The sequence below is a fragment of the Rosa rugosa genome, chromosome 4, assembly GCF_958449725.1.
Source record: "Rosa rugosa chromosome 4, drRosRugo1.1, whole genome shotgun sequence".
Classification (NCBI taxonomy): domain Eukaryota; kingdom Viridiplantae; phylum Streptophyta; class Magnoliopsida; order Rosales; family Rosaceae; genus Rosa; species Rosa rugosa.
Window position 1 is genome coordinate 35557826 of NC_084823.1, and position 14722 is coordinate 35572547.

At 38.4% G+C, this 14722-nt stretch overlaps 1 protein-coding gene, 1 long non-coding RNA gene and 1 other non-coding gene across 3 annotated transcripts; 1 reads left to right on the plus strand and 2 right to left on the minus strand.

The window, feature by feature from the left end:
* Positions 1 to 1985: 1985 nt before the first annotated feature.
* Positions 1986 to 5099, plus strand: LOC133744723 (uncharacterized). Its single transcript, XM_062172784.1, has 2 exons — positions 1986 to 2262; positions 4795 to 5099. Exons 1-2 carry the CDS (start codon positions 1986 to 1988, stop codon positions 5097 to 5099), a joined length of 582 nt encoding a protein of 193 aa, XP_062028768.1.
* Positions 5100 to 6171: 1072 nt separating this feature from the next.
* Positions 6172 to 6277, minus strand: LOC133707621 (U6 spliceosomal RNA). The gene has a single exon (XR_009845233.1). It is a non-coding gene; the product is annotated as a U6 spliceosomal RNA (small nuclear RNA).
* Positions 6278 to 9921: 3644 nt separating this feature from the next.
* On the minus strand, positions 9922 to 12148 carry LOC133742722 (uncharacterized). Its single transcript, XR_009862691.1, has 3 exons — positions 12119 to 12148; positions 11370 to 11445; positions 9922 to 10444 (listed from the first exon to the last, which is right to left on the minus strand). It is a non-coding gene; the product is annotated as an uncharacterized LOC133742722 (long non-coding RNA).
* Positions 12149 to 14722: the final 2574 nt, after the last annotated feature.

Below are 14722 nucleotides of genomic sequence, written 5' to 3' on the forward strand. Positions count from 1 at the left end.
GAAGAAGAATTTGGATACAATCATCCAATGGGTTGTATCACCATTCCTTGCAGTGAAGACACCTTCCTTGACCTTACTTCCCGCTTAAGTGTGTGAATGAATGCTTCTGATTTGAACCTGGGATCACAAACCATCCTCATTTCAGAACTCGCTGCTGAGTCAAGATGAAGAAGAGGCAAGTGTTGATCATCAATGGTATAGACTCACATCTTCTGTTGAGGGGATACTTCTACAAGTCTGAAGTTGTCTGCAAGATGGGCAGAAAAATACAAAGTTTATGAAGCAGAGAGTGACATGACAATATCATGAACTCACATAGACCACATTCACCCTAACATCATGACTCCAGTTTAGAATTCAAAAAGGGTCAAATTTTGTCTTAGTTGACCGTTTTTAATCCCATGTAAAATTCATTGTTGGCTCCAAAAAAAAAAAAATGGTAATAATTTTCATATTTAATTCCTCATCTAATGTTATCTTATATTCTTAATTATGCAATTCCCTACAGAGTTATATTTAGTTATTTACTTTACGTTATTCACGTTTGTCTTTGGTCATCAAGATACCTGGAAAATTCATGTCCATTTCAACTCATATGTTCTAACAACAGTCATATTGTTTGTAGTTCTTGCATTTCAAACTAGTAATTTAGGTGGGCACTTCATATGAACTTCACAATGTTTTTCTACCGAGATAGATACTGTAAAGATAAAACAATTTGTCATAGATTATATCTCTTCTTACATCAGCTATATGAGCTACAATAAACTACGAGGCCATTGTACAAAACTGTTGAAAACTAACAGAGATAAAAATAAACAACAGAACTGTCTCATGTAGTATTAACCTCTTACATTTTGACAATCCAAAGAAAAAAGTACATCCTGATGAGGAAAAGAAGAATCATCAGGTTTACAAATATCATTACTATGTGATTGACAAGACATATTTAGACATATGGGACACAAGCTAGCTGGTCCCTATTTCTTAAGAGGGAGACTCAACTAACGCCAATTTTTTTTTTTTTTTTTTCCGATCTGAAGACAGAATCATGTGATCCTCAAATGCTCATGTCTCCCCTGTTTATATTCATACTCACAACAACTATGATTTTCAATACAGATTGGAAGATGTCCTTGCAATTTCTTTCTTTCTTTTCTTTCTCTCTCTTTTTAAGTTCCTTTTGGTCATTTTTATTTCTACCAGAAAGACTTGAGCAGGTTTACAGTTTTCGATCTTCTTAGCTAGCACATGTTTCTCAATGGAAAACAAAAATATTGAGATCGATCAATCAAATCATAAATCATCAATGCTCCTCATCCTCCAATATTTGAGTAAAAAACTATAAATATTTGAAATCCGTACCTGTTGGGTTTTCTGGTCATGGTTGGCAGTCTATTTAATTTTCTAGACTGATCAAAAATTGAAACACTTCCTCAGCTTGTTGACACTGGAGACATAGATGAAACAACAAAGCCACATGCTAACCTAGCTTTCTTGCTCCCAGTACATAGCATCATTTATATCTGACCACATATATAACTGTTAATATAGTACCACATATTCTTGTCTGTAGAGCAACTCCAATTATCAGTGCTGGGTAGAAATCCACATCTGAAGTCATTTTCTTAGATAGAAATTTCACTTATGAAGGTCCACTGCAAGTCTCTCGTGCAATGAGGTAGGGAAGGATGTTTCTACAGTAGACTTTATCAATGGCAAGACATACACATGTGATCTCTTGGTTTTTCACAAGCTACTGTCCCTCGCTGTTGCGCATCTTAGCCATTCATTTCATGTAGCAAACGGATAGTGTGTCTTGACCACTCATTCAAAGATTGTCCACAGACCCTTTCTTCCTCTATATATAAACCGATTATTTGAGATCAGGAAGTCAAGTATTCTCCTTGCCTTGAATTCAAAACCTTCTCTGTTTCCCAAGTCCTTCTAACTCTTTTCCACTTTCTTCAACTCATATAAAAACCATGGGATTCCGGTTGCCTGGAATTGTTAACACCAAGAAAAGTCTTATTCAACCTATATCTGCTGCGAAGACCTTAGATGTCCCGAAAGGTTATCTCGCAGTCTATGTTGGGAAGAAACAGATGAAGAGATTTGTAATCCCAGTATCATATTTGAACCAACCTCTGTTCCTGGATTTGCTGAGTCAAGCTGAAGAAGAATTTGGATACGATCATCCAATGGGTGGTCTCACAATTCCTTGCAGCAAAGACACCTTCCTTGATCTCACTTCACGCCTGAGTGTGTAAAGGAACAACAATGAACTGGATCTTGGATCCGAAACCTCCTCATTTCAAAACTCGCTGCTGACTCAAGATGAAGATGAGTCTATGCTCGATCATCCAACTGAATGGACTCACAGCTGTTCAAGGAAAACTTTGGGAACATTGAAGCTGCAATAGAGCTGAGCAGGAAGATACAAATTTTTTGAAGCAGACAAATGATGATATTGGTCCAAAATCAGGACTCCAATTTTGAACTCACAGTATTTTGTGTTTCAATCCCTTGTAAACTTCTTTATTGCTATCAACAACAGTATGGGAATATATTTTAAGTGCTCATCCAGAAACCAAAGTTGAGATTCTGATGGCTAAATGAATACTCACTTATATGACATGGCTATACTACTGGCAACTAGAACTGATGATTTCATTGAAGTTATTTCTCAAAAGTTGTTCCAGATATGCATTTTGAAAGTTCAATCTTCCTGTCATTCACATGAGTGACATGACAAGTAGTTCCTCAATGCAAAGCATACAGTTATCATTTGATTTCCATTACTGATTCTGACATGTATCCTATAATTTAACCACTGTATACATCAGTGAAAAACCAGGGAGTTCATGTTGGAGCCAGTGACCACTTATGTTAAGTCCATGAACTTTAGTTATCTCAGCTAAGATGAGGCCTATCATTGTTTGAGAAGAACTGCAAAATCCAAGTAAAGAGAACTTTCTTATAAATTATTCCTAAACCCTAAACCCAAAGGGGAGACGCAAGAATAACAAGAATAAGTATGTAAATTTGGAAAAGTACATGACCAAAGTTGGAGGTGCAGCCGTCCTTAGATTCATAGTTTGCAAAGAACATGCAAAACCAAGTACAATCATCACTTAAGTAATTTTATTTTCAAAGGAACATCCCATTTATAATCATGATCAATCTGCAACATGAAAGCTAGAGGCAGTGAATAAGGCATTAAAGAACCGCAATATCACAAAGAAAATAGGAAAAAAAAAAAGGAAAGGACTAAATGGTGATCTTTGGACTCAACCTTAACACAATAAGACAGAGCCAAAACTGTTGCATATATTTCTCGCTTGTGTGAGTAAAAAGGTTTCAAAAACCATTTTAAATAACAGCACAACATATAAAAAATTCAGAAAATACTCAATGCCTCTTTTAGGAATAAAAGAGCAAGAGTATTGACAAGGGCATCTTGTTTCTCATGTGTGAACAATGGCAGGTCAATTTTTTTTTTTTTTGTTCCCTATAGAAGTGAGATAAGGGAGTAATCTGTAGAAAAGGAAGAGGGGAAAAGGAAGTTAACAAACAGTGTAAAAATGCAGTAGAAAATTTCTTGCAGAAAATAGAAAACTGGAGTGCATGAAAAGAGTTGTTATCTTTCCCTGAGAATTAAGTCATTATCCAGGATCGACTGCATGCTCTAACAAACATCGGAAGTCGACTTTGGAGTTTTAGAATTGAATACACTGCTGGGAAATCCTGGGAGAAGAGCAAGCTTTTCTAAATTTCAGTAAAGATTCTCAACATCCGTGGAAGTTTATGATACCCTATACTAGTTAGCATTTGGTCAAGACTGCTATTTCTCCTACAGAACAACACACATGTGAGTAGGCTTATATGGGCATATCCAATGCATGCAAATAAAGAGTTACGATTGTAAGAAGGTTCCTTTGAGGCATACAACTAAGGTTTTGATGCATGTGGAAATATCTATGTTCTGTGGAAAGACTGATACGGGGCATACATAATCATGTATTAAAGTTTGCAATCTTCTTAAGTTTAATTTATTAACTTCAAAGCTTGTGCAAGTTTCTAACTGGCTCAACCTAATCATGAGTACATTAATTTCTTTATCACTGGGATTTCAACAAATAGCTGGAACTGATATTCAAATATATAATCAATACCTGTGTTGTTAGCTTGTCATGCCTGATCATCAATTGACTTTCCTTGATTGACTAGACAAATGAAATACTTGCTCACTTTGTTGGCATTGGAGATCATGGATATCATACATGAAGCGGCAAGACCACATGGTAGACTGGCTTGGTGATCCACCAATTCTTGTCTGTAAAGAAACATTATTCACCGGTGGTCCAGAGTTGGATAGAAGTGCAGTTCTGAATCAAGGCTATTATGAGTTCTTATCTAATAGGTTTTATTAGACAGACACCTCACTTCTGGTCCCTGTGACCCTGTGTTGTCTGTCATCTCAAGGAAGTAGGGCAAGAAGTTTGAAAAAAAGGACAGCAGCATATGCATCTGCTGGGGGATGAGTTACGTGAATGGCAAGACAAACCCATGTGATTTCTTGATTTGAAACAAGCTAGTGTCCCTCATTGCTGCCAATGTTAACCACTCATTTCAAGTAGCAGATGATCTTCCACGCACCCTTTCTTCATCTATATATACATACACAAATCAATCACCAGGAACTCAACTCCTCTCATTCATCAAACATCAAAGCTTTCTCTCTTTCCCAGATCCTTTCAAGTCTTTTTATTGTTTATCCACTTGGGAATACAGAAGCCATGGGTTTCCGGCTGCCTGGAATTGTTAGACCCAAGAGAAGTCTTACCCGATCTTCATCTAATGCAAACAAGACTGCTTCAAAGACCTTAGATATCCCAAAAGGCTATTTTGCAGTCTATGTCGGAGAGAGCCAGAAGAAGCGATTTGTGATTCCAATATCATACTTGAACCAACCTTCATTCATGGATTTGCTGAGTCAAGCTGAAGAAGAATTTGGATACGATCATCCCATGGGCGGTATCACAATCCCTTGCAGTGAAGACACCTTCCTTGATCTCACTTCCAGCTTGAGTGTGTGACTGTCTGACTGAAAGATGAGATGAAAATATGATCCAACTTCATATTCAAACAGCAACCGAATTTCGGACATGCTGCTGAGTCAAGATGAAGAAGAGGCAAGGCCATGATTCATCATCAAATGAATCTGCATACCTCGTCTGCTGAGGGCAAGCTTCTGTGACTTTAAAGCTGCAATGGAGCAGAACTGAAAAATACACAAATTATGAAGCAGACAAATGGCGGTATTGTATGAATCTTGGACAACAATTTCTGCAAAAATCTCGGTTCCAGTTTTCAACTGAAAGAAAGTAGAATTCTGTACGCAGCCCATGTAAACTTAGCTCTCCCAGGATAACACTCTGGGAACAAATCATAAAGTCCAATTCTCATCAACTTACTTGTCCTGTTTTTTCGCCACACCCATACCATTAGTTACTTACTTGAAGCATACTTTCACAACAAATAATGTATACAGCCTCTTACAGCTTATAGCATCAAATTATGGCTTAACGTATATCTGCATAAATGGATTTACTTTTTAACATCCAATCATCCAAAATTAACAATGCGGAATACTTCCTCCTTAACATATATCTGCATAAAAGGGTTTTACTTTTTAGGCTGATTGCCTGCGCAGCATTCAAGACCGAACTTGTGTGCATTACAGTGGCATCCCATGTGATATGCAAAACCAAATAAAGAGGACTACTTACAGGTTTTACAATATGAATAGGAAGAGTATGAATGCAACAAGTTGAGCTAACCTTTAAAACCCAGGAATATATGAAGCAGCAAGATCAAATAGTCTTGTTATTCAAGTATAATGCATTAAAACAGAAAAGTTCCATTCTTCAAACCCAAGAATTACACAAAATGTAGAGGAATGTTGAGTCTAAGTAAGCATAAGAAAGAGAAGAAGTTATGAGACGCATTTCATCAAACAGCTGGTGAGCAACGGTTTCAGTTTGTCATTTGCATTCACATATAGCGAAGGACCGAATTCAAAGTCACAAAAAGCAAACAGAAACGAAGACCCAGAAAGCAAAGGTAGACTACCCGGAATCAAAACATGAAAGAAAAAAAAAAACCCAAAAAAATATGGACCATTTCTCGATTTATGCGTGTCATCCTTGCGCGCGCAGGGGCCATGCTAATCTTCTCTGTCAAAATTTGGACTATCAGAGATTCAAGAATGAGCCATCTAAATTTCGTCAACTTGTAATTCCAGTATCACATTTAAGCCAACCTTCAAGTTAAAGAAGAGTTTGGATATGATCATCACATAGGCAGTATCCGAATTCACAGGTGCTGTGTATAATTGGAGAAGATATCCTCAATTCTTAACCTGTCATTCTCCAATATGCAAGGGAAAGTAGAGGACATGATAATGAAGCAATGCCATAAAGACAATATCAATTACATGGTAATCAATCTTTAGACTCAACATCATATCATATCAGGGACAAAGCAGACACAACTGTTTGTTGCATATATTTCCCTAGCTAGTTATGTAGAGTAAGTAGGTTAATTGAAAGCCATTTTAAAGAAAAATAAAATTAAAAGAAGAAGAAGAAGCAAGAATGCGAATGTCTCTTTCAGTAATAACGTACAGAGCTAAAGATAGAAACAATAAAGAAGGGTGCCTTGTTTTTCATGGAGAAAAATTGGTAGATAAATTGAAAAAGTGCAGACATATATATTCAACTCGAAGATGCAGAGGGAAGAAATAAACAGAAAAAGTGAAGAAACGAAATAGAAAAGGTCTTTAATTAGAACTTCAAAAGGATAGGAAACCCAAACCATATGAGCATATGAAAAGAGTATAATGTGTGGTGACGAGTTGCTAGCAAAGGTACCACAAATATCATGATCCATAGCATGCTCAACCTCAGGTACCAACAGTTGAAGTCTGTTCTGGAATTTCAAAGTTGACTGGGCTGGGAAGCCCAAACTTTCCTTTTTCAACATATTCAAAGTTTTTGATTCCCCAAAAGTATTTTTGATTCCCCACAAATACTAGTAACCATTTGATCAAGTAAGGGGACTTCACTTTCACCAAAAGAAGCACATGTATGACTATGCTCGCTTTACAAAGATGAATATATGTAAAGGATACAAGCAGCAAGAATGACTGCCTGGCAAGTCAGTTATGAACTCGGTAACGAAATGAATAAAAAGTGCAGCAGAACATCTACAAACAAGAGAAAACATAAAGCATCATACACTGAAAATGGATATGATCATCCCATGGGCGGTATCATGATCCCCTGCAGTGAAGACACCTTCGTTGATCTTACTCCTTCTTAAGTGTGTGACTGAATGATGAAATGAAAATGGGATCCAACTTTATATTCAAAAGCATCAGAATTTCAAAACATGCTGTGGTGTCAAGATGAAGAAGAGGCAAGGCTATGTTTGGTCGTCAACTGAATCGACTCACCTCTTTGTTGAAGGGAAGCTTTTCTAACTCAAAAGCTGCTATGGAGCTGAAAAATACAAAATTAATGAAGCCGACAAATGGCGACGTACTCCATATGAATTCAGAAAGAAAAAAAAAAAAAATTGTTCAAACATCACTACTCCAGTTTTGAAGTCAAGGATAGTGACATTGTGTCTTCAATCCCATGTAAATGTACTTACTTCTCCCAGTACCATATTCTGGGAATATGATCGATACATGTCCAATCCTGATCAACTTTCTTGTCTCATTTTCCATTACCATTATTTACCGAGTGACAGAATATTTTAACAACAAATATTATAAAGTGTAATGGCTTACAGTCTATAGCTCTAAACCAGGACTTGCCTTGTACCATTCTGACATCCAATCATCCAAAGCTAAGGAGGGGGATCACTTCTCAGTAAAAAGCTAAGGAGGGGGATCACTTCTCAGTAAAATAGGTCTGCAGAAATAAATTTTAAGTTGTTAGCTTGATTGTCACTGCAGCACTCAAGGCCAAACTTGTTTGCATTATGGATACATGAGGACTCACCTATAAGTTATGATGTTATATTACATGTCAGACTTGGGATATTTGAAACCAAGAAGATAAATTCAACATGGTGATTGCCTGTATGAAACCAGGGGATGGTATTATGAAACATTCGATTCTATTAATCTAACAGCTTTGGTGTAATCTCAACTGAAGTAGTTTATACAAGTTCATTAGTGGCGATGAAAAATATTAAGGGGGGTGTATTGTATTTGGATTTGTGCAGATTTTTTTTAAATGACAGACTTTTAGAAAAGTCCACAGACTCTTTAAAAAGTTGATAGACTGCTATTGATTTTTTTTTTTTTTTTGAGTAAAATGATGTCAGCCCTTTATTGAAAATGAAAGATTACAACGATATGATGCAAAAATGCATCAACCATGAAAGAAAACAACACAAAAAGAAAAGATGCAAAAATTGCATCTGAAATACAAGGAAGAAAGGAAAAACACAAGAGTAGCAACGTCGAAACGCCAGCTAATTTTACACTACGGATTGCAGCCGTGTAGTGAATTGAGTAGTCGGTGGTTTGACTACCCATCGAACTCCAACACACAAATTGACAAAAATCAACTTGGCGTTGGAATGAAGGCACTCTCCCACCTAAAGATCGAAGCCGGCCAAGGGTGTCAGAACATGGCCATGTTGGCAGACGATCTTTCACGAACAAATACCATAGAATTGGGTCCTGGATCCAATACCAATAAAGCACAGGAGCCCCAATCCATTCTTGCAAACAAACAGCCCACAAAAAAACATGGGTCTCAGTCCAAGTCCAACGTCCACCCGGATCCCAGATCCGAATCCATTTGCAAAAACCACCCGGATCCCAGATCTGGATCCGAAACTGTGGAAGCCCAAATCCGCTTGTCCACCTATGGCTGCTTCGGCCCATGTCCAAAAACTCTTGAGCCCAGAACCCACTAGGTCTTCGCCCCATACCCAAAGCATCTGGCCAATCGACCTTACCGCCGACGACACACCCGGTATCCGTCGCCGCCATGCCTCCAATCAAAGGGCTGTCGTCTACCTCACCACGCAGATCTCGAAGATCGCCGATTGCCCAAACAAGGTCGCCTACACCAGACCACAGCCTGCTCATCGCACCGTCAGCGCCAGAAAGGTACAACCTGCTAAGACCACCGTGAGAGAGAGGGAACATATTCAACCCACTACCCGGATCCCACTCCTGCCGACAACCACCGCCGCCTTCCTTCGTCAATCCAAAATTCCTTTGGCTCGCCGGCATGACCACACCAACGCCAAAACTCTCCTCAAACAACACTCTACCATCGAAAACAGCAAGAGTCAACACACAGAGGCCAAAGCCTAGAAGTATCTCCATGAATGGAGCAGATTTAGGATGCGACGGCCACGAGACGCGCCGCTCCACAAACCCTAGCAGAGCGCTAGGGGCGAGAGTTTACTGACAGCTTTTAGTTATTTTTCGCTATTGATTTCTTAAAACCATTGATTTTAGTAACAGACTTTTTATTGATTCTTGAAAATCTATATACTTTATTATGAATGACTTCTATAAATTTTCTAGTAAATAAAAACAAAAAACACAACAAAAAAAAAAATTTGATAGACTTTTTCAAATCTTTGGTCTAGTGGCTAGAAAATTATTGGAATTTGGTATGTATAGTTAACACTACAAAGTCCATGATTATCCTTGATTTTCTAATTCCATAAGTATGAATGAAATTTTGAATACCTCTGAACTTTTATTCATTTTTAAAAGTCCTAATTGAATACCCCTAGATTTTGATGGAATTCATAAATTCTTTAAAAATCCTAATCGAATACCTCAAGACTTTCATGGACTGCTGAAAGTCTATAGGTGGTGTTTGTTACACGGGATTGGACTGGATTGGACATTCTTATCTAGTCCAATCCCAGTTATCCCATGTTTGGCAGCAAGGGGACTCTTTTTAATGAGACTCCACAGTCCCAAAAACCACCCCGACACCGTCTACCACAAACCCACCAAAAACCATGGGATTGTGGAAGCCACTCTCACTCGATCTACTCTTCCCTTCTGATGAGGTCACCGTTCGGAGCTATGCTGGTTTCGCAGGTTGGTGGTGTCACGCCCCGAATTTTGAATAATCAATTCAAATCCGAAACATGATTAACATCAATACAAATAACGTCCTGAATTTTTTTCTCACAAACAACCACACTTCACACCTCTCAATATTACAAAAACCAATCTTCAATTTACTTATTACATCACACTCTCACAACTTAATTTACAATACTCAAAAGAGCATAATAAACCTCACAATATAAATCCAGATTTACCCAATGCAATTTCTCTAAGCAGCTCGATCACCTTCCCGATTCGCCTGACCTGTAGGATTACCCGCTACACCGTTTGAATAGTGTACCGGGATTGCAACAATACAAACCCGGTAAGCTTTTTGCAAAGCTCGTATGAGTAAATGAAAGGATTGCACGATTTAAAGTAACACAATCAACTCAAGCACATTTTAATTTTGTTTTGCATAAGAATTGAAGTGTACAACATCACTTCAAGCATCAATCAACTCACATCTCATCATGACTACTCAATGATAAACAACTTCTTACTCAATATATACTCACAGGCTTATGATTTATTTATATAAATCATCCCATGCAGTATATTATACTTACAGGCTTATGATTAAATATATTAATCACCCCATTCAGTATATCATACTTACAGGCTTATGATTAATTATATTAATCACCCCATTCAGTATGTCATGTCATACCCAAGGGCATATGATAACTCGTTTATCCCCCAAGCAGTATGACGGCAGACAGACTAGAGCTCTAACTGTATCGTAAAGTGTCACCTGGGCCAAGGTTCACCTTACGAATGACTGCTTTTCTCAATTCACTCGACTCCTCATTTAATTCATCTCAACGACTCAACTATCGCACTTTACTCAATTACCCATTATCATAGACAACACAACATCTAAGATAAATCACATATTCCAAAGGTAATGCTCAAAATATAACTCAGTAAATCACACCATCCAATATATATTCCACGTAAATATATATATACGTAGTCACCCACACAAGAGTGACCACTAATACCAACTATAGTTCACATGCAATAAAATCTAGAAATTCATTTTTATAGTTTAAATACATTTTACTTACCTATGGACCGTAGTCGATCAAGTCCATATAATTTAAAACAAATATTTATTTTCATAAAACAATTTCCACAATTTCTCAATTAAATAAAATCACCGAATTTCGGTTCGTGAATGAACCATGTGCGATTTACTCACCTCGATATTCCCGCTGCGTCTTCAATTCAACACAATACACACCGAAATCGCTCACCCAAGGAAGACCGTCAATCACCTAATCACACATGACCTTAACTTAGCCAATAACTCAAAAACATATTCAAACGACAATCCAACGGTCGGATCGAAATTAAATGATGATCCAACGGTCGGATCCTCACGGATCGCCCTTAGGATCACCCTCCAAAAATCATCACGAAGATCCAACGGTCGGATCTCCCTGAATCGTCCTTACTAACATCTTCACAAATTTATACGAAAATCCAACGGACGGATTCTCACGAATCGCCTCCCTAATCACTGTTTTGCATTTATACGAAGATCCAACGGTCGGATCTTCGCCCATGACCACACAAAGCCACTGGGACAGTCATAAGATAATCATATCAAAACTACAAGTCCATCTGACGGTCCTAACTTCACAGATCACAAATCTAACGATCGAAATCGATCTAAACTTAAAAATTCATAACTTAATCATACGATATCCAAAAATTGCGTATAATATATCGAAATGATCGTATTGAAATATAGAATCTGAAAATGTACAGAAACCATATTTTTGACCCCCGGAGGTGGCCGGAAAGGGCCGCCGGAGTTAGTGGCAGAGCCGCCGCCGACCACCACCAATGGTGTCGGGGCCGGGCTGCTCTTCTTCCTCTCATCATGCTTAACAACTTTCATAACTACCATGTAAGCTGAAAATGACCAGAAGTGGTTGAAATTACCTAAAACAGTCGAGGTGGCCGGAATTTTTCCAAACACCGGCGAGAATTTGCAGAAGCCGGCGAAGCTCCGATCAACGTAAAAATGTCCTCCAAACGCTTCGATTCCTTCTGGAGAGTTGTTCAGAACTTCAAGGCGAGCTCACTGGTTCAAGAATCACTCAAAACGACATCCTGTAGCTCAAGATATTTGGATCGATAGCTCCGGTTTCGTTCTTGGTTGGGTTTGACTTGTAGCCACTGCTACGGGCCACGCCGCCGTGTGAGGCTGCTTCTGGGAGCTTCAGGAAGTTGAGGCGAGCTCGAGGATGAAGTTTGGTGAGGATTGATGGCCTGTAGCTCGAGTTATCACAATTGGACCCAATCGGGTTTTAAAACGAAACCGTGTTTCCGCCGCCGTTTTCCGGTTGTGCCGCGGTGCAAGGATGCCACTGCAGCAGTGCAAGGTCTAGGCGAGGCTAATGGAGGTGGTTCGACGTCTTGAGGTGGCCTGAGGAGGGAGAGAGAGATCGAAGAATCCGTGCTCTGTTTTTGCTGGGTTCGGCCGTGAGAGAGAGAGAGTGAGATTTCTTCTGCTTTCTTTGTTGAATGATTTTCAATTATGCATAAACACGTAAGCAAATAAAGCACCGGTCTTGATTGATCCACTAATGCTTAAATCACGGAATACCCTACCTTTAAATCAAAGGTGTTTGCCACCATTTCACTTTGCTTAAAGAAGACAAAACTCGGTTATTACAGGTGGTGTTGAAGCTTTGCTGGTTTTGGAGCTTTGCTGGTGTTGAAGGCTTCATACCCAGAAAGTCATGAAACATTGGCTTCACTAATTGGTCTTCTTCTTCCTGCTTCAGCTTCTGCTGCTTTTGGGTACTGGCATTGTTGCTGGGCAGAGCCATTTTCAGTACGACCATCTCAGACCCATAATACCACTCACTCGATCTGGTGCAGTGTTGGGTGTAAAGAGAAGAAAAAGAGAGCGCGATTTTCAGGAAAGGAAAAAAAGAAAAGAGAGCAATTAAAAGCAAAAGGTGGGTTCTTGAAAAGAAAAGAGAAGCAAAAGGTGGGTTCGAAAAGAAAAGAGAGCAATTAAAAGCAAAAGGTTGGAAGGTGTGTGCTCAAGTGCTTTGTGTGTTTTCTTCTGGCAATTATTTTTGTTGTTTGCATTGACAGAGAGAGAAGAGAGAGTGTATAGAATACAATGCAATGGGGTTTGTGTCTGGGTGTTGAAGGTTTTGCAGGTTGGTGGTGTTGAAGCTTTGCTGGTGTTGAAGGTTTTGCAGGTTGGTGGTTTTGCAGGTTGGTTCTATATTTAATCCCGCTGGCACCAAACATGGGTCAAGGAACTCTATAGCATAACCTGGCTTGAAGAGTGGAGGACTCTAAAAGAAATTAAGCCGGGGTAACACAATCCCCCCTAACAAACATGGCCATATTGAATACACCCGGATTTTTAAATTCCATAGATTTCTTAAAAAGTTCCACTAATTCCATATACAATACAACCCCCTAAGTACTTCAAATCAGGATTCACGATGAAGACCTCCTCATTAATCCTCTTATTTAATCTAGTCTCTCTATTTTTGCAATTGAAATTCTTAATTGGCTCAAACTCTTTCCTTATGAGTACTTATTCCTTAAACGAACTCTTCGGTCAACACTGTTTATGAGCGTATCTAAATTTGTTCAAACAGCTCCAATTTCTGGTAGAATTTCAATGTCATTCAAATCTCTAGTCCTTGAGCAGCTTGTGTACATATTTTGAACTTCAATCTCAGCCAATTCAGTCTTACGACCGAATGCCTTTATTTTCGGCCGATATATCTTTTTTTTTTTGGCCAAACAACCTAATATCTTGTTTTTTTTTTTGCCGAAAGACAGAATATCTCGTTTTCGGCCGAATGACCGAGTACCCAATTTCTGTTAAAAGATAGAATATCCTTTTTCTTCTTTTTTAAGTTGAACTACTGAAATTTTTTTTTTTTCCAGCCGAACGACCGAATATCTTATTTTCGGCTAAATGATTGAATATTTCTGTCTCGGCTGAATGATCGAATATCTCGTTCTCAGCCAAAACTTACTTCGGTCATGGTTTGATTTTACTCATTTTAGTCATAACCAACCTTCTAGTCTAATGTGGCACTCTCTAAGTATTGTTAAATTTAAGTTCAAACACCCCATCTAATTAAGATTGTCGAAATTAACATCCATATGTCACCCCATAAACAAGTATCGATCGTCGGGTTCATTTGTTATCACATCGAACATTTTTTGATAATCAAATTGCAACTAGTTTATTGGCACAAAAAATACAACATCATGTGCGTTGAAACACTCTTATGTTGGATCATCAAAAATGACAACTAAGACAGGATTACCAAGAAGTCATCTGACTCTTGCCTCGTTCACAAACGATTCATATATTGAGCTGAGAGATTTTGACATTTATAAGATTAGGATACCACTTTAGTAATTTGACAAGTACATTAGAAGGAAAAGCTCGTTTAAGATGATGATTGTCAGATCGGCATTAATTAAGTATTGAACGGGTTAAACTTTCAATCCTGCACTATTGTTTACATACCCAAGTGATTGATTTCCGGTCTCTCT